Genomic DNA, 20,555 nt, shown 5'->3' on the forward strand with positions numbered 1-20,555 from the left:
TGGCATGGTAGATCCGGGCACCTTGCTGCGGAGCCGCGAGACTTTAAGGCTTCTGTTTTCAGAATTGAAATTATTTTGAGATGTTCTGGTGAGCATTCATAAGGCATGACATCGGCGCCTTCCGTTGTGTTCTTTTCCCTTTGGGATCCCTTTTTCTCTCCTGCCAACACCACGTCGTTGTGTAGCTCTGCAGCCTCCACCCCGGAAGCCCCCCACGCGATCGGTAAAGGAAGCTCAACGATTCGCCACATTTCCAACGGAACTGAGGTCTACTTTAACCGTCCCTTGTTGAAAATCCACCGCTCGCGTGCTTTTCTTGGATTTCGTGGGGGCATTACAACCACCCCACTCCGCGTCGTTGTCCGGTCCCTAGGCGAAAGTGGAGGCGTTTCGACGTCCGAGTCTGTCATCCAGCTGCGAGGGACCACAAAATGAAATCACAAAGAAATTCGATCAAGAAGAGCAGTGATGATGAGTACATCGTGTGTCCCTGGAAATCATATTGGAGGGGGAAATAGTGGGAAGAAATGGGGAAATGAACCCTGGCAACAACAACCTAGGGGCCGTGAAAACGTTTCGATAGGTTTTCACTTTCACTTGTTGCTGACTCGCTGTTGATACCCAAAGTGATCGCTTTCAAAAAACTGTCCTCGAGGAATATTGAGACTTCACGTGAGTGAAAGGCTTAGGGACGTCATTGGGATTCCGAGTTCCTCCGAAGGAAGAAACCCGCCGTGTGAAAATAGCACTAACCCGTTAACAATTCAGCGTATATACTCCTCAGTCGGGATTATCGACAGTCAGCCCAAGATCTTCATAAAATGTTCGGAGCGGCCGGATTCCACCAGGGTTGCGGCGATGTTTTCCGAAGTTCCCTAAGCTTCATATCCGATGATTCGGGAGGATGTTGGGTGAGAAATACCCCGCGGTCAGTAACGCGACGTTCAAACGCTTGGTCGACGGTAAGAAACTTTGTCAGTGATGCGGGGAACTTCGGGTAATTGCTCCGGCCTCAAGTCCGGGGATAGTTTTTTGTAAAAGTACCATGTAATCAACTTTGATTTGATGGTGGTAAACGTTTGATAGAGGCTTGCTGAGAAACTAAGAAACTGTAAGCTCGGGACCGAATCCCAAAACAAATAATTCCCAGATGCCCTTCGAAGAGATGCATTGTTCACAACGACTCATTGGTGATGCATCGTGAGGGCCTGGTAGGTACAGGACGGATCGCTGCAGGCACCGAAATAAGCATATAAAAGGCCGCTCGATGTGGGTTGCGATGGGGCACCGTCTGCAGTGACTGACTGCGCAGGAAGAGAAGAATACTTCACTGCAACGTAACTGAGATCGAAAGTCCACAAATAAAAGAAAGGGAGAGAAATACTTAAGAGAAAAGGAGTCGCCCACCTTTAATAAATACACGAGAGATAACCAGAAATACCCGGGTATCTCTCTATCTGGTTTGTATTATCGATACCGAAACGGCGCCTTCCTGGTAATGATTCGCGTTGTTTTTTGAACCTGGATGAACCATGGTGTAAGACAAAGTTTAAGTCCTGATAGGAAAGATATATAAAATCTGGATGGATGAAAGCGCAGATAATGGTAGCTAAGAATGTAGTAAGAGAAAGAAGAGATGGAAGAAAGAGCAGAGAATGGGGAAATAAACCTGAGCACGAGCACGGGAAAACCGGGAACAGCTTCATTTTTTGTATCGCTGACGGACAGTACCGAGCACAACAAAAAATGACTCGAGGAAAGGTTTTCCTATCGTATATGTGTGTATGCAGAGATATGCGTTGTTGTATCGGTGTCAGTATCTTCGACAGAGCTGAGAATCGTAGGCCGTTTCTTCCTATCGGTGCCAGTGCTACGAATCATATCCCAGGAAGCTCATTTCTATTTCTGCTTTTGGAGAACCTGGGGAGATACTGTAGCCCTGGAAGATAAGGAGGCTGGTGGATAGATACATTCTTTGATGACAGACCCTTGCCAATTGTCTATTGAAATAGAGCATGTAACTATTAGCAGGAGGCCACTGCCCCAAAACATATCTGCAGTAGAGGGAATATCCGTCCGTGAAACAAGATAGCAACGACATGGTTTCAATTTTTCTGGCAATCGAGTGTGGACATTATTCCCCCTGTAATTACAATGATATAGGAAGTATCTATACATGCACTTATCATAGTTTTCATTCGCTAATATCATGGCTTGGTAAATTATTCTACTACGTTTGAATTATTTTTGTACACAACGCACCACAAAAAGAAAGAGACCCCCTGGCTTCAAAAAAGAGCAAAACGCCGAGATTTTAAAGTACAGTAATTTTTTGAAGAGGTATCGAGCTTTTACTCCTAGACTGCCATTTCTAGGGATAACCTCATCCTAACTGGTTTTCCCATGACCAGTGTATCATAAGGCCTTTAACTTCAACCAGAATATATTTGACAACCCTAAAAGGAAAGTAAAGCAAAACAAAAAGAGAAAAACGCCGTGTCTAGCCTGCTTATCATACAGAGGAGATAGGAAGGCGAAAATCCAAACACCTGTAAATGCCTCTCTCCCCACGCTCTGCCACGAATAGTCTTCTTTTTTTTTTCTCTCCCACATCACCTTAACAGGTTTAGAAGATAGGAAAAGTAGGAAATAGAAAAACCATGAACTAATCGCCTTGCCTGAACCGAAACCTTGTACCGATACGAAAGAAATGATGATGATAATGACGATGATGGTGACGATGATGATGATAATGATGATGAAATGACCCAATAAATAAGGAAAACAGACCCTGTTACCATACGTATTCTTATTTTTCGAAGGAAATAAAATGAGGAGCGGTATTGAATATATATCGTCCATCCAGAGGAACATTGTTGCCGGAACTCGAAAGAAGAAAAAAAGGCCTGGGTATTTTGTTGCAGCCTCTGAAATCGTACATAAGACATTCGACCGCAAAAGAAATCCTTCAAGCGTCAAGGGCATGCCAATTTTTGATGGGCGTATTCATTATCTCTGCGACATCGAGACAGGCGCCGTACCCTGAAGTGGGGAGGGATAGTACGGAGACCCCCATCTACACCGATATATGACTCCTCATCCGCGAATGACGCTTGATCAAATGTATCTGAATCCAACCGCATGCCATCCATATCACACCCATTACCAACTGCCCCATGCTCTGGCCATTGAGTCGAATAAAATTGATGATCTCCATAGTGCGAAGATTCAGAAATCGACGCGGTAAGAGAGGCTGTAGATGCACTAGCTGAATACATTTCAGGTGGTATGCCCAGATCGACATCTGACGAATAAGCGGATTGATAACTGAATGGTAGATTCATGCCCTGGTCAATTGAGCCCATCCGGGAGGGGGCCTGAGAAGTCCAAATGCCTTCCTCAAAATTTTCTATCGAATCAGTAGGGAGCGGTGTGTTACTGATATTTTGCTGAGAAAAATTATTTCCAGTCATTGGGCCTGAAGTTGCCCTCCAAATTACTGAGGACAAAGAAGGGTCCTCTAGCGGAGCTCGAGAAGAAAAGTCGGCAGAGGATTCGGGTTGAGAAGGTAATTCCCATCGTGGCACCAAATCCGAATATCCTGGCTCTACCTTTACAGTTGCCGGTGTGTGCATTTGAGCCATGCTGGGTCTGCGGGAAACTGAAGCTGATTGAGAAAGCCCCATAATCCGTCCTGGTCTAGAAATTCCGTTTTGTAAAAATTGGTGTTCAAAAGCAGCGGGTCCAAACTCGTATTCCGCTCCCCAGGTTGGAGTGACAGGAACGGAGACTGGATAACCGTTGGCATTTTCAGATAATTGGCCTGGTCCAAACCCAGGGGAAGGGGATGATCCGGATGAGCCTGAATCTTGACTATTAATGTCCGGCTTTGACATTGATCGCGGTCGTCGATCTGTGTTCTCCACTGGATAAAAGTTACACTCTTTCTTCAAACGAATGCAGTTGGAGCAGCGTCCATGCATGTCTTCCTTTGCCAGTAAACAGCGAATTTTCCGACGCCTACAGTGACCTGAACCACCCAGATGCACAATCGTTAGCAATTGAGTTGTTGAGTAGCAGTATTTGGATGGCCGGCGAGGCAGAGCTTTTTTTTTTTTTTTTTTTTTTTTTTTCTTTGCAGAACATACCACATGCAACGGAGGTTCGATGGTAACCGAGTTTATTTCGACCTTTGCCTGTCGAATAGGGCAAGCCAGAAGTAGAAGAAGGGCCCTCAGCGGCCATGGCAGCAGCCTGCTGCACGTTAGGGGTGGAAAGCGAGCGTTTTACTGAAGCAGTCATTGTCGTAAGAGAGCGTGTTTTGGACAGACGACGGCGCCAGGCAGCAGATCCAGTAAACCCAGGATTGGGAGGTTGGGGAGTTGAAGTACTTAAAGATGGATGTGGGATATGCGGGATGCTCTCAGTAGCCTGCTGGGATGAGCAATGGTGTGGAGACAAAGGAGTGGATGATGGTGCTGAGCCAAGAGACGAACGGTGAGACTCGATCTTCACCTTACACTCTTCTAGTTTCTGGTTGGGTGAGGGGGGCTCTTGTAGGTCTACAAATGTTGCTACTATTCCCGGCTCCCCTGCTAGTCCGGAAGAGGGATATACAGAATGAAGGAAAGAATGTGGTGGACCTGAGGGAGCTTCTTTTTTTGAGAGTGATACTGGTTTTGGCTTTGGTACTGGTACTGGTACCTGTAGTATTGGTGGTAGTAATAGTGGTGCAGCAGATGGCAGTGAGGCTATCTGATAACGAATTTCCTGTGTGCCCAATGGTGAATGGCTAGCCTCTGACGGACTTTGCCCCGGCTCTTGGTGGTGTTCCTCAGTAGTAGCACGTTGAACGTGGTCGTTGTGGTAGTGTTGCTGGGGGTGGTTGATAATTCGAGCAAGTTGACCCTCTTGATCGTGCAACTCAAACTTAGCCTGCATAATAATACAGGTACAGTTTGAGCTTTCGTATTATTTGAGGGGGGGGGGTTTTTTTTTTGACGCACTGAAGTTTGTTAAGCAACTAGAACACTGCAGAACAAATGAAAGAAAAAGAGGGCTAGGGATTTCTAACACCAAAGAACTAGATGAAAGGTATTGAAGGGTAAAAAAAATATGTATATAAAATAAAGGGCAAAAAACGCAATGTAACGTAAAAAGGATCAGGAGAATATTATCAAACCACAGGAGAATATCACAACTCTGTAAACAGAGTGGGGAAGCCTGTTGAAAAAAAAGCCCCAGCTGCAGTTACAGATGGGAAAAAAACAAAGAAGATGAGTTGCTGTTGAAGTGTGAAGCAAAGCGCAAAACAACACCATACCAAGACGAGAAAAGTAACCAGCATTAACAAAAGTCCGTGAACATACGTACCTGGCCTGGGGTAGTGTGATCAATTGTGATCAATCGAACGAAGTGGGACCAGCCAGCGCTCGGTGTCTTTGCTCCTGTCTCTGTTACGTTTCTGTTTCGGTGCTGACTTCGAAAGCTGGTGCCTCGATCTCTCAATAACTACCAGAGAGCACGCAAGCTAAATTGCAAAGCAATACAATACCTGTTCTCCCCTGCGTCCTACATGATCGTTCACCGCAGCAAGCAAGCAAGCAAGCAGCACCTCAGCAAACAAGTGCGGGCGTTTCTATCTCCGTTTGAGGCCATCGTCTCCTGATTCACGCTCGTTGGGGGGATGTAATTGAGCAAATAATAATAAAATAAAAAATAAAACAAAACAAGGTGAACAAATACAAATACAAAAAATAAAATATAAGAAAATAAAAATAAAATATAGAGAGAATGTCATAGCTAACAATGAAAACCTCGCCAACAGGATGCATCGCGAGAAGACCAACGATGTTCCAGCTGCAAGCGCTATTCCGAAAGTGGCACGGTTGTGCGAGGGCAACATTTGAATGCGAACACCTGCCAATTGAAGCCAATCGCAACCGGGGATTTGGTAGGGTGGCCCCGCCTGCAGCCAGGCAGTTTCACGGCAAATTCTGTTCTGAGAGCTGGGCAAATTATGAGGGCATTTCCCCTTCCTCATCCCACTCCATCGTTCACGTTATCAATCATAAGGGCTCACTAAAGAACCCAAGTTAAACTAACGACACCGGCAGTCCGGTCCCTCTCTGTTTCCGGGTGAGTTTGAGAGTGTGGGATATCTACTTGGCTCTTGTTGTTCCCGCATAGGTAGTTGGTGGTGGACCTGATGGTTGTGATGGTTGTGGTTGAGGTGATGTCCGCGGCGTAATTTTTATCATGTATGTACCTACATATGCTTGTTCGAGTCTATGTAGAGTATACATATGTGTGTTCGTGTGTCGAGGATATATGTACTCTACATGTAGGTTAACATGTATGTACACGCGACACCTATCACGTTTGGAGTTGTACCTGTCTTCTGAAATCTCTGCTGGAGCCTCCAGCGTTGAAGGCATCTCCTTTCGTGCACCCCGAACGTCCCCAAATATTTCCTTCCACCTCAAACATAACCGCAGCTCAGTCATGTTCCGATGAATCGGTTGGCGGGGTTCCTCAGCGTGTCAAGAGTGTGGCGGATGCAGTCTCATCTTTTTTTCTCTTTCCTTTTGATGAAGGCCCCGAGCGGTCGTCCCTTGTTAGCGGAGTGAAGAAAACCGAACAAGATCGAGACCTCGCCCAGTAATCGACTCGCCACAGGTCCATTTTTGAACTAACAGCCCTCACAAATCCTGCGAACCAACGATCTCCGGCACTATCACAACCTTCACCTAAAAAAGTCTCCTCAAAACTTGACACCGTATGACGCCTGTCTACATGGTCTTAGTAAACATCGCATCACAGGGACAAACACTAAACCTTCACTGGACGGTGGGCTTTAACATCAAGCCTCCAACAAAAATAAAGCCTCAGCATCATCTGGGACAGGGTTGTAGATCATCATCTTAAACACTCGTTTCTGTATGCTGATGAGCCCAAAAGCACCTCAAGAAGGGTCCAATGAGAGGCTCCTTGACACCAGGAACAATAAACGAGCTTTTCTTTGAGGAAATCTGGTCTGTCCCTGGAATAATTACTAACGCAAGTCCATCGATCTTGGGAAATCTAACTATTTTAGCAGACCTTTGCAACCTTGGTTGGAATATTCCAAAGCTCAGGCACGTGCAGCTGGCAGTAAAGAAGCTTACTAACCCTTCCTTTTCCCCGGTGCTCATTTGACCGGGGAATACGACGGACAGGGTATTTACTAGTGAGTCGCTACCAAGTTCAACCAGATTCTCTAGAAGTGCTATTGATCAAGCTATTCCATTTCTGTGTGTGAGTATTTTAAGGTGTTTAGAATTGATTTTCAACTGGATAAAGTCCTACCTGTTCGACAGAATAAGTTTCGCCGCGAACACCTTACATGGAAAGAAACATTTGTTTCCAAGCGTTATGTTTATCATATCGATTACATCCTTTCCGACCGACCCATCACGCCGTTATTGATGCGCAGCAATTGATAGGCCATTTCCAATGGGTTACTCAAAGGGCAGAATTATTAACGGAGAATGAGAATAGCTACATACATACGTGTTCACTTAGTGGGTAGTGATGTTTCTAAGGCGTCTTACATATCTTGGCTGGAGAATTGAAACATTTGTCTGGGCCTCGGCCTAACGGTGAGATTTCGGAATAATGAAGCATACAGTTCAGAGGAAAGAATTGTTTCTGGCGGGGAGAGCCGAATGGTTGAAATTTTCAATGTGATACCGCATGGGTCTGGCAAAACTTTTAGAGCTCTCCCAATCCCCCACGTCGTCTCCTATTATCCATTCGATGATCACTGCCGAGATGTCGAACGAGGAAAGGAAAAGCAATAAAAAAGACATTTTTGTTGCATACTCATGCAAGTAGGTAACCTCCTGAAGCACGTTTCTTGTCGCAAGCGACAAAAAGAAGATATCCTAGAGTAAGACTATGAAATACGATTTACCGGCGTAAAGCCAAACCCTCGGAAATTTGCCGACAGTGAAGTCTTCTGCATGGCAACAGGACCGAAGATCGCCACGAGCACGGGAAACGCCTTATGGTGATGTTTCTTCGTTGAAGCATGATAGGGTTTGCCCTCTCCATTTCAGCCTATCTTTATGATTTAACTTGATTATTCCCATGTTTTATAGATCCTAGATGTTTACTGAACTCGAGTCCTCCTGACCACAGTAAGACTTCCTAAAGCTCGCCTTCATCCGAGCTTCCAATAATATTCTAGATATAGGATCTCACCTGTTCTGGTGCCGAAAAGGACCCGAATTGGTGTAAAAGCCTGTTCAGTGATCCATCAATAAAGCACCAAATTCGGCACTATTCAATCATATCGATCCGTCCTGATATCATACGCCCATTCGGGGGGGGGGAGGCATTTGGCCAATTGTGATAAAGGACCTTTGGAAATTGAAGCACTGAAACATAGTACTTAATTGAAGGCCACGTGCTCTTAATTCCAAATTATTGATACTTAATTATTCCTGAGTTTCTCGAGAAGAACCCAAGTTTAATAAATATCATACGATCTGACCCAGAGCCCGAGGGTCCAATTTCCAGAAAAAAAACTATATTTAATTTAAATACCAAATATATATAAATGGTGGGACGAAACGGGTAGATGCTTCTTTGTTCGATGATGAATCCGGCATATCCGGTAAAGTGCCGGGGATCGGGATTGGGAATTTTGCCATTTTGGAGCTGAAGAAGATGAGTTTTGAAATCTTTTTTTCTTTCCGGATGGATGATCAGGTTGTGCATGTTAATACTCTAGGAATTAAATGTGCAGGGACCGCTGTGATGGCTACATGTATGTATTTACATACAAGCTGGTGTGAGGGCTCCCCTTTGGTTTGCCACCAATAATCGGCATTTACGCCTGCTGGCTGAACTGTCTGGCTTGTCAGTGGGCCTATTTTGTTCCGGCCGACATCACGGATCACCCAGTGTCACTCACAGGACAGAAGTCTCAGATTCCGCTGCTACATACATAAGCTCTGTGTCCGCAAGCTCTCGGTTATCCGATGTCTCCCTCCTACTCTAGCAGTAGCAGCAGCTCAGGGAGCTCGCGAGATTGTTGTGATAGATGCCGGACCGGCGAACCAACTCCTTCTCCTAAGGGAACAGATTAGCGAGTTTGCTGAAATTTCAAACAATTAGTCAAATGAATTAAGACAATATGGTTACACCATGCCTACCCATACCGTATATGACCATGTCTGTTCTTTGCTCGGCCCGACATGTCACCGCCCGGTGCAGGTTGTGCCGACACGGAGTTATCCTGGCCAGCCATGGAGGGGCGTTGTTGTTGTTGTTGTCGAGGGGCTGAGCTCTCGGAACACTCTGGCGCTCAGGAACCGTTGTCAGCCCTAACCCCCAAACCCTCGAGCTCAGGAGCACACTCTCTTTTGCACCAGAGAACCCTGGTTGCCAACTTTAATTAATAGCGATTGTAATTTCAGCACCGAATCTTATTTTCCGCAGGATCTTGGTGACGTCAGATCTACACAGTAGAGATTTTTGAGGCTCTAGGGTCGCTTGGCGTCAATCATTTCTGGGAATAGCGCATTTGACGTCACTCGGTTATCTACCAAAACATCTGGGGGAAGGGGCTAAAGGCTACGTAACTATAACGTCGTTGCCTATACTCAACCCAACCACCAAGGCACCCAGCTTCGTGAGGGTTCACTCGAGTGCGGGCCGTAGGATGTGAACAAATACTGACGTATTCGCTGATCCACTGTATATGACTTCTGAAAATGAATATAAGGAGAGGTCTTTGGGTCGTGAGATTAATATCCAACTCAAAGCATTCAACAATCACATCCTCACATCACTTAAACATCAACTCTAAACCAAATCACTTTAACACACCACATCAATCAACATGTCTGATCTTGGTTGGTCATCTCCCTTTTTATTCTTTCTTCGATAGGCCTACGGTATCTAATAGAAATCTCTCATTAGGAAGGAAATCCCTCGGCGACCAGGTTGGCGACAAGCTCAAGCCCGACTCTCAGAAGAGCACCACAGAGAAGGTCGGAGACACCATGAGCGGTATGGGAGACCGTGTTGCAGGAGCTGTCCAGCCTGAGTAAGTGCTCTTTACTGCTAACCATTACAATAGAGCTATACAACTAACAGTTTTACAGCTCCCAGAAATCCACTACTCAGAAGATGGGTGATAGCATGCGCTCCGGCTCTGACGATGCGTCAAACCAGAGCAAGGGAATGGCCCAGACCGTTTCCGACGCCATGGGAAATGCTGCTCAGACTGTATCAGACACCGTGAACCAGGCTATGGGAGGAAAGAAGGACACGACCAACAGGGACTTGTGATTTGGCAATTGAATCAGGGCCGGTGTTTGGGTTGCTTATTATGTATTGAATGAATAATTTATATGAACACATTATTATCGAATAAATGTTGGACAAGGAAAACCCTTTATTAATCGAATTTGGGGCGCTTTGGAGCTTCAGGGCCTGATTCGCTGTCCATTCTTGCTCTTTTATTCCCAGTCCTAAACTCTTGAGGGGCAAATTTCCCCTTTCCTTTCTTTCCCTTAATCCAGAGCACTTTTTCCCAATAAATTCGTTCTTCCTCTCCCGATAAGATCTTTCCTAAGACCCAATTTTCTTCGCGGAGTGCCCTTTCCCCCTTTTTCCCTTTTGTATCCTCGCCATTCCTCATGCTTCTCTTCCGTTTTTTCAACGCTTGGACAATCAATGTAGAGTCTCCTGGGTTCCCTAGCCTTAAGTATGCCTCGTCCAACCCTTTCTCATAATCAATATAGCTTATACGCGGAAGAGTAGGATCTTCACTGCTCAAGCTATTGCCTGATTTTTCCTGCTTTTCTCTCTTCTTTCGAAGGTATCTATCTACTGACCGGGTGATAAACGAATCGATAATGATTTTAGTTGTGGAAGGGTGCAAATTGGAAAGACGAACTATTAACCCCTTTTCGAAGCTTGATTCATTAGAAAAGATATGCCTTGAAGCCTTTTCTTCTCGAGAAGTGGTTTTATCTGAATTCATAATCTTGTGGAACTCTGAATTGACTATCTCAGGTCGTAAATGGTTATTACTCTCATTTGACGTGAACCTGTTCGAAAGATTCTCACGACTTAGGGTGACCGCTCGCACTCGGGCTCTCAACAGGGCTTGATATTCCGAGTCGCGTTTTTGCCATTCTGATCTAGGATTTTGAAAGTATGTCAACGTTTGTACAATTGTACCTAAAAAGGACAGTCGGCTAATAGGGTAAGCTTACTTGGTTAAAACAATCCAGTCTTTGGGCCATAGTTTCTTATTTGCCATATCATCTTCTGTTATTATTGAAGATAGCGTCACAAAAGTCCATGGTTTCCGCGTATTTTCCACAAATTGAACAGGAAAATATCTTCGGGGCAAAAACGATTCATGTAAGATCCTTGCTACTCTCCCCGGGTTTGATATTATAGTGGGGACATCTGGTTCCTAGGAGTTTGGCGGGTTAGCAAAGCGACCGAAGTATTGCGATACGGGAACCTGATAAACTCACAATGTACACGGTAAAGAGATCTTGATTCTGGTTTTGTGGTAGCAAAGTACCTTTTGCTTTACGGCGGACATTATAGCCATCGGAGCTTAGCTATTGGCTTGTAGTTAGTGTCTGGGAGTTATGTAGACGAACGGAGTCCGGGAAAACCTCAAGCACGTCTGATCTGCACGCAATAAGGGCCTTCTTAAGGCTGACCTGTGACAGGACCGGCTTTATTGTTGAAAAGTATTGACAGTCTATAAAAGCTGAAAGATGGAAATCTGTCATGAAACGCATTAGTCTAATTACAAAGAAACTTCCTTATTTAGGCTCACAATCATCTTTCCCTTCAAACTCTCGCATCTTCCCCTTCAGCCAATTTCTATGCGCTTTCTCAAACGAATAATCAGACAGCAAGATTTCGAGTGACATGACTGTCTCCCTAGCTGCCACGATATCGACATTATCCACCCTGCTTAGCCCCAGATCTCCTTCAGTTCTTTTGACTGGAGCCAGCAGTGGTGGGTGTACATTTGATTTCGAAGTCGTAGTCGAGGAGGTCGGTTTGTGTGGTACGGACTTTTTCTGGAATTGCCTAGGGACAAACATAACATGGTGTGGGGAGGGGTGAGCGATGTAGGTTCTCTACTGAAGGAATGTGCGTAGCGTGTTGAGGTCAGGGATGCAGGTGTAGATTGTACAATGCCGGAAAGAGTGTAAGTCACGTGTAGTTTAATATGTGGGATGATGTGTATTTCGGAATGTTTCCGCGTAGCAACCAGACGCAGTCTAGCCCGGAAGAACAGTTATTCTACGTGTCAGTGGGGATAAAATCTATTTTGTTAATACATTGAATGGAAAATACATGTAGTTAAATAAGAGATTAGATGAATTGCCTAACATACTCGCGCGGCCGAGTTTCAACTTAATCACATGACCTATGGGTAACGCAAAAAACCTGTTAAATAGCGTCACGTGAGTAAGTCGAAACTCGGCCGCGCGAGTAGGGGAAAAAATCTAGTCCAGGTAAGGAAACTGTCTAACTACATACATTTCATAAAAGTGGAGCGGAAAGTGTAGATTAGTCATACACTATAGCATGATCGTTGGCTGGAGTTGCAGGCCGGTGAGTACTGCTTTAATTCTGATTTGCCAAACTGGCGTTGAGCCTCAATTACAATCTCCAAAGGATGGTCTTGACAGGATGGTCTTGACCAGCCTTGAGGTACCTATACGTACGCCTAGCAAAGCCATTATGGTAACCTAATCGTGTGCAGGATTAAAATCTATTACGACTACCGTGCCTATACTTGACGCTGTCACGCTTTCGTAATTTTAGTGGCACCTTTAAGGAATGCAATATTAGGGTTAGGGATTGATATTGCCTCGTGTCACTCTTCATGGGATCTGACTCGGGACTAAGGTTAGGGATTAGTACCCAGCAGGATAATGACTAAGCTATGGCTGGAGTTTTCATCCCCTTTATATAGTGAAACATTATTTTCTTTTTTCTTATCAGATCATATCGAGATTTCGGTATTCTGAGCTGCACTAGAGTAAGGACCCAGGGCCAGTCCCAAACCAATTCAATACTCAGCCGAGGTAGCGTGAATCGGAGTTTTCTTTCAGCCGATAAATCCTATTATTTATTTTGTTATTTCCACAACCTAGGCGCTACAATCCACTTTGGCAGGGTAAAGAAGCTAGTTAGTGATTTGGAGATATTGTTCTCGGGGGTCGTGCGCTGATTACGGTCTTGTAAATCAATCCAGCCTGATTTACAATGGCGGAAACATTCAATTCCAGGCTCATTCGAACTGGTATCTGCTCAACACAACCATGGCCAACAAACGGTTAAAGTATTAAATTTAGTTTTTGCCGTCTCACCCCCGACTAATGGCCGCGGCCGCTACAGTACATCAACATCATGTATGTTATTGGATTGTATCCGGAAATCTTATCTTATCTCGATTATAGATGTTTCAGAAAAAACTGAATGTAGATGTAGTACAAAGTTACATAGAATACCATACTATATGTATCTACATGAACTTAGGTACAGTTGAAGTTTTAGGTCAACTGCACGAGTATTCAGGAATCTCCATGCATGCAAGCTAGATGCTACTCTACTCTACATACCCTATCCCGGGTAAATACACACCGTCATTAAACAACACCTGCACGGGTGTTTTACCCGCACGCATACGCAGTTGGATTGCAAATTCCGTGGACGCAATGTTCACCGCGCATGTACGATGTAAAGTATGAGTAGGTACATATTATTCTCGAGCACTTTTGATCTAGTGTTAAGCAAAGTGCATCTGCAGATAACGAGTCGAGAGAGCAGTTGCCCCTTAATAAAGCAAAAATAGAATCAAAAAGACGGTAAAGAGAAGCTTTCGGAGAAAGGGCCCATTGGCGTGGGGTTATTACTGGCAGTAGAGAGTCTAGCGATACTGCTGCATGAGACGTTTTCACATGTGCGTGTGGCATTTCGGATCTACAAATTGCAAATAGTTTGAGAATAAATTTAGGATAGAATCATTTCACATGCTTCCTGCAAGAATCGTTAAAGTTTGGGAAATTGTAATCGTCAAGATTTGTGATTTGCAAGTTTATACATACCCTAGATCTACATGTATGCATGATAGATGAGTGGTCGTGAAAAACTCTAACCTCCGCTCAAAGTGTAGATCAAGAAATACATGTATTTCTGATGCAAAAGTAAGTCTGTTGATCTTATACTAGACCTGCTAAAGGTGTTGTCACATATGGTAGGGTGCCCAGTAGACTTCCACCTACCCCCTTGAATCGAAATATAGTCTCTCAGGGACTATTCAGTATCCATCTATTATGTACTGGATATATATGTACCTACATGTAGGTACGTGGGTATCTACATGTAGATAGTATGTACTTAGTTCGTTGATTTGACTACATGTACTGAATCGACTTAGTGAAATGTTAGATCATCATTGAAATAATTATGCTCCGTAACGATCGTACGAACCGGTATCATCTTAAGATACCCCATTATCATGAATGCGGGAGTGATGCATATCTATGAAACCTTTTTTTAATTTCCACTTTTCCAATATCTCAAATGATTGGAGGTACCTACATGTAGGTGGGAGACGTGGGATTTTCGGCAGACGTACGACATGTCTAGTGTATATAAGCCAATCGGAAAAAAAAGACAGATGCAAAGCAACAGAGCCCTAAATGTATGTATGTACACGCTTACCAGCGTAAGAACCAGTTGCTCAGATCAGGGCAAGGATAATTTGTATGGAGTGGCGTCGTTCTCTCATACAAATAATCCCTGTTTCCGTTACTTGCATTTTCTGGTTCTTTTGAGGGTAAGCTGTACTTCTCTAAGTACATGTACCTACATGAGTCTCAACGTTTTCAGCCACAAGATAAAACCCAAATTTATGTATGGACGTGGTTATGTCACAGCGAGGGTTAGGGTTCTTGATATTACTGGGTTACATGTAGTATAAGACTAGAGTATAGAGGGCCGGATATATCGCGGTTTGGCCTAGTGTACTTACACTTTCCGACGTTGACAAGCCGATTATATAATTAACTGGCATTATGTAAAATTAGGTGTTTTATGATAATGGGAATCAAATCTTTTCGTACGTATGTAGGTACATGTATGCATGTACGTGCCTGCCCAAGTACGCCAGTCAAAAGCTACGATGTAGGGTCAATGATATCAATGATTAAGTGCATATAGTACAAGTAGGTAATGATATTCGTAACTGTGATTTCTATATATACTGGAATGTAAATGCGTGTAATATGGACATGCTAATAGGTACTCTCAGCTGTGCATGCCGTTGAATGGAGTTTTAGATCCAGTATGGTTGGTTTTTTGCGGAAATAGTACACAAGTACACTCTTGATCATGCAGGGTTTTCAAGCTTAAGTAAACGTATATAAGTACTTATGTAGGTATTGATTGATTGATTACTTTATTAATTGTATGCAACTTATATGAGATGTAGGTACATTCATAAGTATATGAGTACCCAGGGGTCCCGATAAGTGATGCAACGTTTGACTTAGCAACACCGAAAGGCACAAAGACTTCAATGCTTTAATACTGATTATGATAGATATTTGATAATACACATGATAAATGAGTCTTGGGGATAGAATCCGCGTTTTTTCAAGTCATTAATTTGGGGTTTTTTAGCCTACAAAAGGGAAACTTCTGACAAACAGCGATAAAAAAACAAGCAGCAGCTATTCATGATAAGTCTTACCAAAACTATGATCCTCACCCTCTAAAGTATCATAAATTCACTTCGTATTTTGTTGGCTAGTTTCGTTGTTGAAAAATAGGAATTATATGATCATTGCATCACTTATCGGGACCCCTGGGTACATACAGTCGGGGTACAGAAGTTTTGGTAAATTTTGGTTGCCGTTGCAACACAAAATTTGTATGGGAACACTATACAAAATCAGAAACACTCAAATCATGACTTTAAAAATTAGATCGCACACACCTGAAGAATGGACTTAAAATTCTAGAATTCTCTGTGCTCTGCCTTGAGATAATTTTCAACTGTCCTTGAAACTTTGAAATTTTTTGGATGAGGCTGGGTGGTTGCTTCGGGTAGCCAAACATGGCTACTTTGGCTGTAAAAAGGGTATATTACCAAAACTTCTGTCCTAGTACTATACATAAGTATTATCCTTATATAGAGCTAGAGAGACACATGTAGTTAGCTTAATGGTACGTTAGACACTCTTATAATTTAGCGGCACGAACATGGTCAGAAAGTTTTACACGTGGTTAGCTATGCTAATATCCCTAACCCTGAGATTGGAGGGTTATTTGTTAAAGTGAAATAATTTGTGCAGCTTCTGGGGATACACCGTAAACTTGAACACCGCATATGCCTATCGTGAAGGATCATTCTGACAGATGAGTTTACTATGACCTCGTAGTTGAAGGATTTTTGATTTGGGGTATTTTGTCTTGTGATTCTATTAACCTCCAAGATAGAGTGCTTACTATGGGTTTGGAGCAAGAAATAATAGATTCAGAAACTGTATAGTTCGAGAAGGCTATGAGTCAATAATGTCTTCATTTTACAAAACCTGATCCTGATAGTAAATCCCCAAATCCACAAATAAGATTGGGATACGAATCTAATAAAGGTAGGTCAAGTCACTGGTTTCTGCAGATAAAGAATTGATAAAAATGCTATATATAGATAAAGCATAAATGGTTTCATTCGTAAACCAACCAATCAGGTTGCATTCTCGTAAAAAAACGTTGAAAAACTACTCTTCATCCTCTTCCTCCTCCTCCTCCTCATCATCACTGCCATCTTCGTCTGCTTCCTCGAGCCACTTCAAGAAAGGTTCTGCAGCTTTGCGAACCTTTTTGCTTGTCTGAACGTCAACATATTTTTTACTCGCCCTGCTACCCCATTTCGTGATGGTCTCTTCGGTGGCAAGGTCATTTTCGTAGTAAGCCATAAGAATTGTGGGTATTGAGTTTATGAGTTTGGGAAACTCTTTGCCAACAAAGCGTTCGGTTCCACCAAGGAATGCTTTCTCATGGCGATCAGAAGTAATCATCTACAAAGATGTTAGAAAATAAACGGGGGAAGAGCTAGACAGGGTAACGCACCTTCTTGAGAAGGCCAACATGCTTTTTGACCTGATTATTCTTGATGATATTCTCATCAAAAAGTGTCTGGGCCAGAACCTGCAATGTCTTATGCTTCTTCTCAATTCCAAGCTCCTGGGTCTTTTTGTAAACTTCAATATCATCGATTTTCCCGTCCTGCTCCTTCTTTTGGGCGACGATCCAAGATCCAAGCTGATCATACGGGTTATCGGCACCCTCAGCGTCCTCATCATCTTCACCCTCAATGACAAGGGCTCGCTTCAAGTCGTCTGGGAGATTCTTGGCACGAGCCTTGATAGCTTCTTCAGACATATCGACGGCCCACTCATCATCCTTGATATCAGGGGTGTTCCCGTTGGCCGCAAGCTCCCTTGCTTCGGCGTTGATACGTTTGGTAAGCTCATCATCCGACCCACCATCTGCATCGACATCTCCTTGATCCTCAGAACCGCTGTCCTTTGGTGAACCACCATTCTCGCCATCCTTCAGCCCCTTGGTGCTCTTTCTAGAAGAGGTAGTCCTGACCTTCTTCTTTGGGGGATTTTTCACGATGTATGAAGAGAGCTTGTGACGCATTTCAACATCTGTGCGTTGACCACAGGCTTTGCAGTCACGAATGATGGATTCGTCCTTCTGAATAATCAGATCTGTTTCGGGATTCTTGCACTGTTTGCACAAGACAAACTTGCTGATGAAAGTGTCAAGGTATTCCTGGAGCTTTGAAGAATCATGTGCACCATTGATGATGTAACGGTCATCAGTGGGATTTGCAGTGACCTGGGCACCTAGTTCAAAACCGAAGAATTTGACCACATCTGTACTATCAATTAGAGAGCGTTCCCAAGAATTTAAGGCCGGAAAACTAGCAGGTCAAACTTACAGGCAGGATCACGGCTCAAAGAATGAGCAACACTGCTTAGGTTCACGATGACGGACTTGATGCCATTTCCCTTCCCTTCAATCTTAGATTGAAGACGTTCCATTTTGTAACGGTAGAAAGGGTCAGTGACATCGCGGCGGATATTGATGGTAGCCATGATTGTGGTTTAGTGTTCGAAAGAGCTGAAGTGAGCGGACGATGATATAAGAGCAATATCGGCGAGGTTAAACAGCATGAACTACTTTTCTGTCAAGAATCCAAGAAGGTTGGGTTTCGTTTTGTGTGGCGAAAAAGATGTGTGTCGAAGTTTTATCCTTACTTTCGATGGTTGGAAGCGAATATTTAGGTGGGGGAAGGATTACTAAAAGTCCTTCTAGTCTTTTTCAAAGGCCGTATAAGGCGAGAACAGTTCGATGGTGAGTTTGCGGTGGGGGGAAGATTCATGAACAACGACGACTGCGGGAGAACTGTCCAGATGTTCGTCTGAAAAAGATACTCTTGAAGAGTGAAAGGTGGGGAGTTGAGGTGTTTATTGCAGAAACGAGACGAGATTTCCTCAAGCTCGAGCGTTTGCGTGAAAGGCGAAGACGATGTTTGAGAGGAATATGTTTCGTTTCAATGCTATTTGCAAACGGGTGGGGAGACAAGAGTGCGGAGAAAAGGAAGAAAGGAAAGAGGGAAGTGGTTGTGGAGTATAAAAAATATTTTCCTAACACAGGCCACCTGTAACCCGATGAGTCATCCACTTTGTAATTTTTACTGGTTAGTTGTGGTGCGCACGCACATGCAAGATTGCGGGGCAATCCAGTGACCCCAGAAATTACCCGGCCTTTTTTTCGGTATCGCATACATGTAGATACATCAGTGTTCAAACGTCGTTCTACATGTAATTATGTATCGATGTGAAATACATCGCTGGGTAATTTATATATACATATATTTACCGTTGCCCGTTTACGATTTATATCAGCGAACAAGTATCTGCCAACAGGAAGGAAGAAAGAAAAATCCTCCTCACAGAACACCCGTTAAGCCAAAGCCTTCGGTGGAGTGATTTCTCCACTCAAAGAGAACCCAGGCCCATGAGTAGAACTCAAAACTACCTCCGCAATACTCTTAGAGACTTGTGTGACTCCTGCTATGTCCTTCTTAAGCTGTGTCATGAATGCCTTGATGTTTTCTTGTAGCTGTTGTTCCGTGAACGCGAGTTGGCCGATCGGCATGCGCACAACTCCAAGGCGCTCACGATAAGTAGCTTTGCCGACAAGGTCGCTAATTGCTGTGGTGGGGCTTTTGACAACGGTGCCCATCTTAGCGGAAGGCATAAGACCTCTGGGGCCGAGGATACGGGCCACTTTTGACTTGACAAGCGCTTGGAAGGCTTTGTCGTGGCAGAGACATAAATCAAAATCGAAGGTCCCATTTCGAATCTAAGATATTTCGAACATGTGAGCCCGCGTTTTAATTGTATTAAATTAATTGACCCTCCCCCAACAAAAAAAACAAAACAGAGTGTGCGCATACAAGATCAAAAACTTCATCGGTTCCAGCCATTGTCGCACCAGCTTTCAGCGCATCTTGAGCAACCTTTCCCTCAGCAATAACACAAATTCTGGTGTCCGTCTTCACAGGTGTCGGTAGCCGTACTCTGTCTCTCAACTGAGGACCATTTTTAGGAGTCTTGAGCTTGACAGCAAGTTCGTACTTTGTCCGTACTGGATCATGGCCAACTTCCACCGCTCGAATGTATCGAACAGCTTCAACAAGGGAAAACTGTTGAGCATCTTTTAGATTCCATTGTACGAACTCTGTGCGCTGTTTCCTTTTATCTTTCTTGTCTTTTTTATCTTTGGTTTTTCTCGGGGAGGTTTTTGTGTTTTTGGAAGCTTTAGAAGCGTATGCCCGGCATAGTGAAACAGCCGCTGCCCTAGGAGTAAGTGCTGAAGATGAAATGAAGGAGGTTAACGAGTAAGTTGGGAGACGTAGTCGAGGAGGCATTGTTGGGGGTTCGCGGGAGATCCGCAAGATCAATAATCTAGCGGTTCAAGATGGAGTAATTCGTCGATGCGTAGCGCACAGTTGAACCAATTGGGGTCGTGGTGAGTGGGCCAACTGTATGGAATCGTGAAGTTCAAAATTTCATTGGGAGGGGCTGAGTCAGCAGTATGGAATACTAAAGCCACCAGCTGAGTCAGCTAACGCCACACTTAGGACGCTGGGCAATATTAATGCACTACAGTTAATTAACTTGAAGTACTTGTATGTATGTGCATGTATCTTTTCTGTGAGGTTTTCTTTGATACATGAATGTATATGTAGGTGTATATGGTGCGCACACTCTTAAAGGTGAAATGGTGGCACACGGAAGTGGAACCGTATTATACCCATTTATACCCCAAAAAAGCAAACCTGACTGATCCGTGGCAGTGATGCAGCAAAATGCCTAGAAATGGGTCCTCTTATTGGCCCATGAGGCCCTATTGAAGCCACAATTGTT

At 43.9% G+C, this 20,555-nt stretch overlaps 7 protein-coding genes across 7 annotated transcripts; 2 read left to right on the forward strand and 5 right to left on the reverse strand.

The window, feature by feature from the left end:
• Positions 1 to 80: 80 nt before the first annotated feature.
• On the forward strand, positions 81 to 435 carry LAJ45_02349 (uncharacterized protein; the record flags this gene model as incomplete). The annotated part of the gene is made up of 2 exons (XM_046111940.1): positions 81 to 88; positions 186 to 435. The coding sequence occupies 2 exons, from the start codon at positions 81 to 83 to the stop codon at positions 433 to 435; spliced, it is 258 nt and encodes an 85-aa protein (XP_045974840.1).
• Positions 436 to 2,975: 2,540 nt separating this feature from the next.
• LAJ45_02350 (uncharacterized protein) lies at positions 2,976 to 4,941 on the reverse strand (the record flags this gene model as incomplete). Its single annotated transcript, XM_046111941.1, has 3 exons — positions 2,976 to 3,862; positions 3,941 to 4,030; positions 4,149 to 4,941. 3 exons carry the CDS (start codon positions 4,939 to 4,941, stop codon positions 2,976 to 2,978), a joined length of 1,770 nt encoding a protein of 589 aa, XP_045974841.1.
• Positions 4,942 to 8,820: 3,879 nt separating this feature from the next.
• Positions 8,821 to 9,295, reverse strand: LAJ45_02351 (uncharacterized protein; the record flags this gene model as incomplete). Its single annotated transcript, XM_046111942.1, has 4 exons — positions 8,821 to 8,893; positions 8,960 to 9,037; positions 9,106 to 9,142; positions 9,201 to 9,219. The coding sequence occupies 4 exons, from the start codon at positions 9,217 to 9,219 to the stop codon at positions 8,821 to 8,823; spliced, it is 207 nt and encodes a 68-aa protein (XP_045974842.1).
• A 594-nt stretch (positions 9,296 to 9,889) lies between these two features.
• Positions 9,890 to 10,341, forward strand: LAJ45_02352 (uncharacterized protein; the record flags this gene model as incomplete). The annotated part of the gene is made up of 3 exons (XM_046111943.1): positions 9,890 to 9,902; positions 9,970 to 10,096; positions 10,155 to 10,341. 3 exons carry the CDS (start codon positions 9,890 to 9,892, stop codon positions 10,339 to 10,341), a joined length of 327 nt encoding a protein of 108 aa, XP_045974843.1.
• Positions 10,342 to 10,450: 109 nt separating this feature from the next.
• On the reverse strand, positions 10,451 to 11,954 carry LAJ45_02353 (uncharacterized protein; the record flags this gene model as incomplete). Its single annotated transcript, XM_046111944.1, has 5 exons — positions 10,451 to 11,198; positions 11,274 to 11,479; positions 11,544 to 11,633; positions 11,691 to 11,803; positions 11,858 to 11,954. 5 exons carry the CDS (start codon positions 11,952 to 11,954, stop codon positions 10,451 to 10,453), a joined length of 1,254 nt encoding a protein of 417 aa, XP_045974844.1.
• A 4,872-nt stretch (positions 11,955 to 16,826) lies between these two features.
• LAJ45_02354 (uncharacterized protein) lies at positions 16,827 to 18,215 on the reverse strand (the record flags this gene model as incomplete). Its single annotated transcript, XM_046111945.1, has 3 exons — positions 16,827 to 17,126; positions 17,179 to 17,993; positions 18,059 to 18,215. 3 exons carry the CDS (start codon positions 18,213 to 18,215, stop codon positions 16,827 to 16,829), a joined length of 1,272 nt encoding a protein of 423 aa, XP_045974845.1.
• An 871-nt stretch (positions 18,216 to 19,086) lies between these two features.
• LAJ45_02355 (uncharacterized protein) lies at positions 19,087 to 20,056 on the reverse strand (the record flags this gene model as incomplete). Its single annotated transcript, XM_046111946.1, has 2 exons — positions 19,087 to 19,488; positions 19,583 to 20,056. 2 exons carry the CDS (start codon positions 20,054 to 20,056, stop codon positions 19,087 to 19,089), a joined length of 876 nt encoding a protein of 291 aa, XP_045974846.1.
• Between the last annotated feature and the right edge of the window lie 499 nt (positions 20,057 to 20,555).

This window comes from Morchella importuna, assembly GCF_003444635.1.
Source record: "Morchella importuna strain M04M26 chromosome Unknown Morimp01GS004, whole genome shotgun sequence".
NCBI classification, from domain to species: Eukaryota; Fungi; Ascomycota; class Pezizomycetes; order Pezizales; family Morchellaceae; genus Morchella; species Morchella importuna.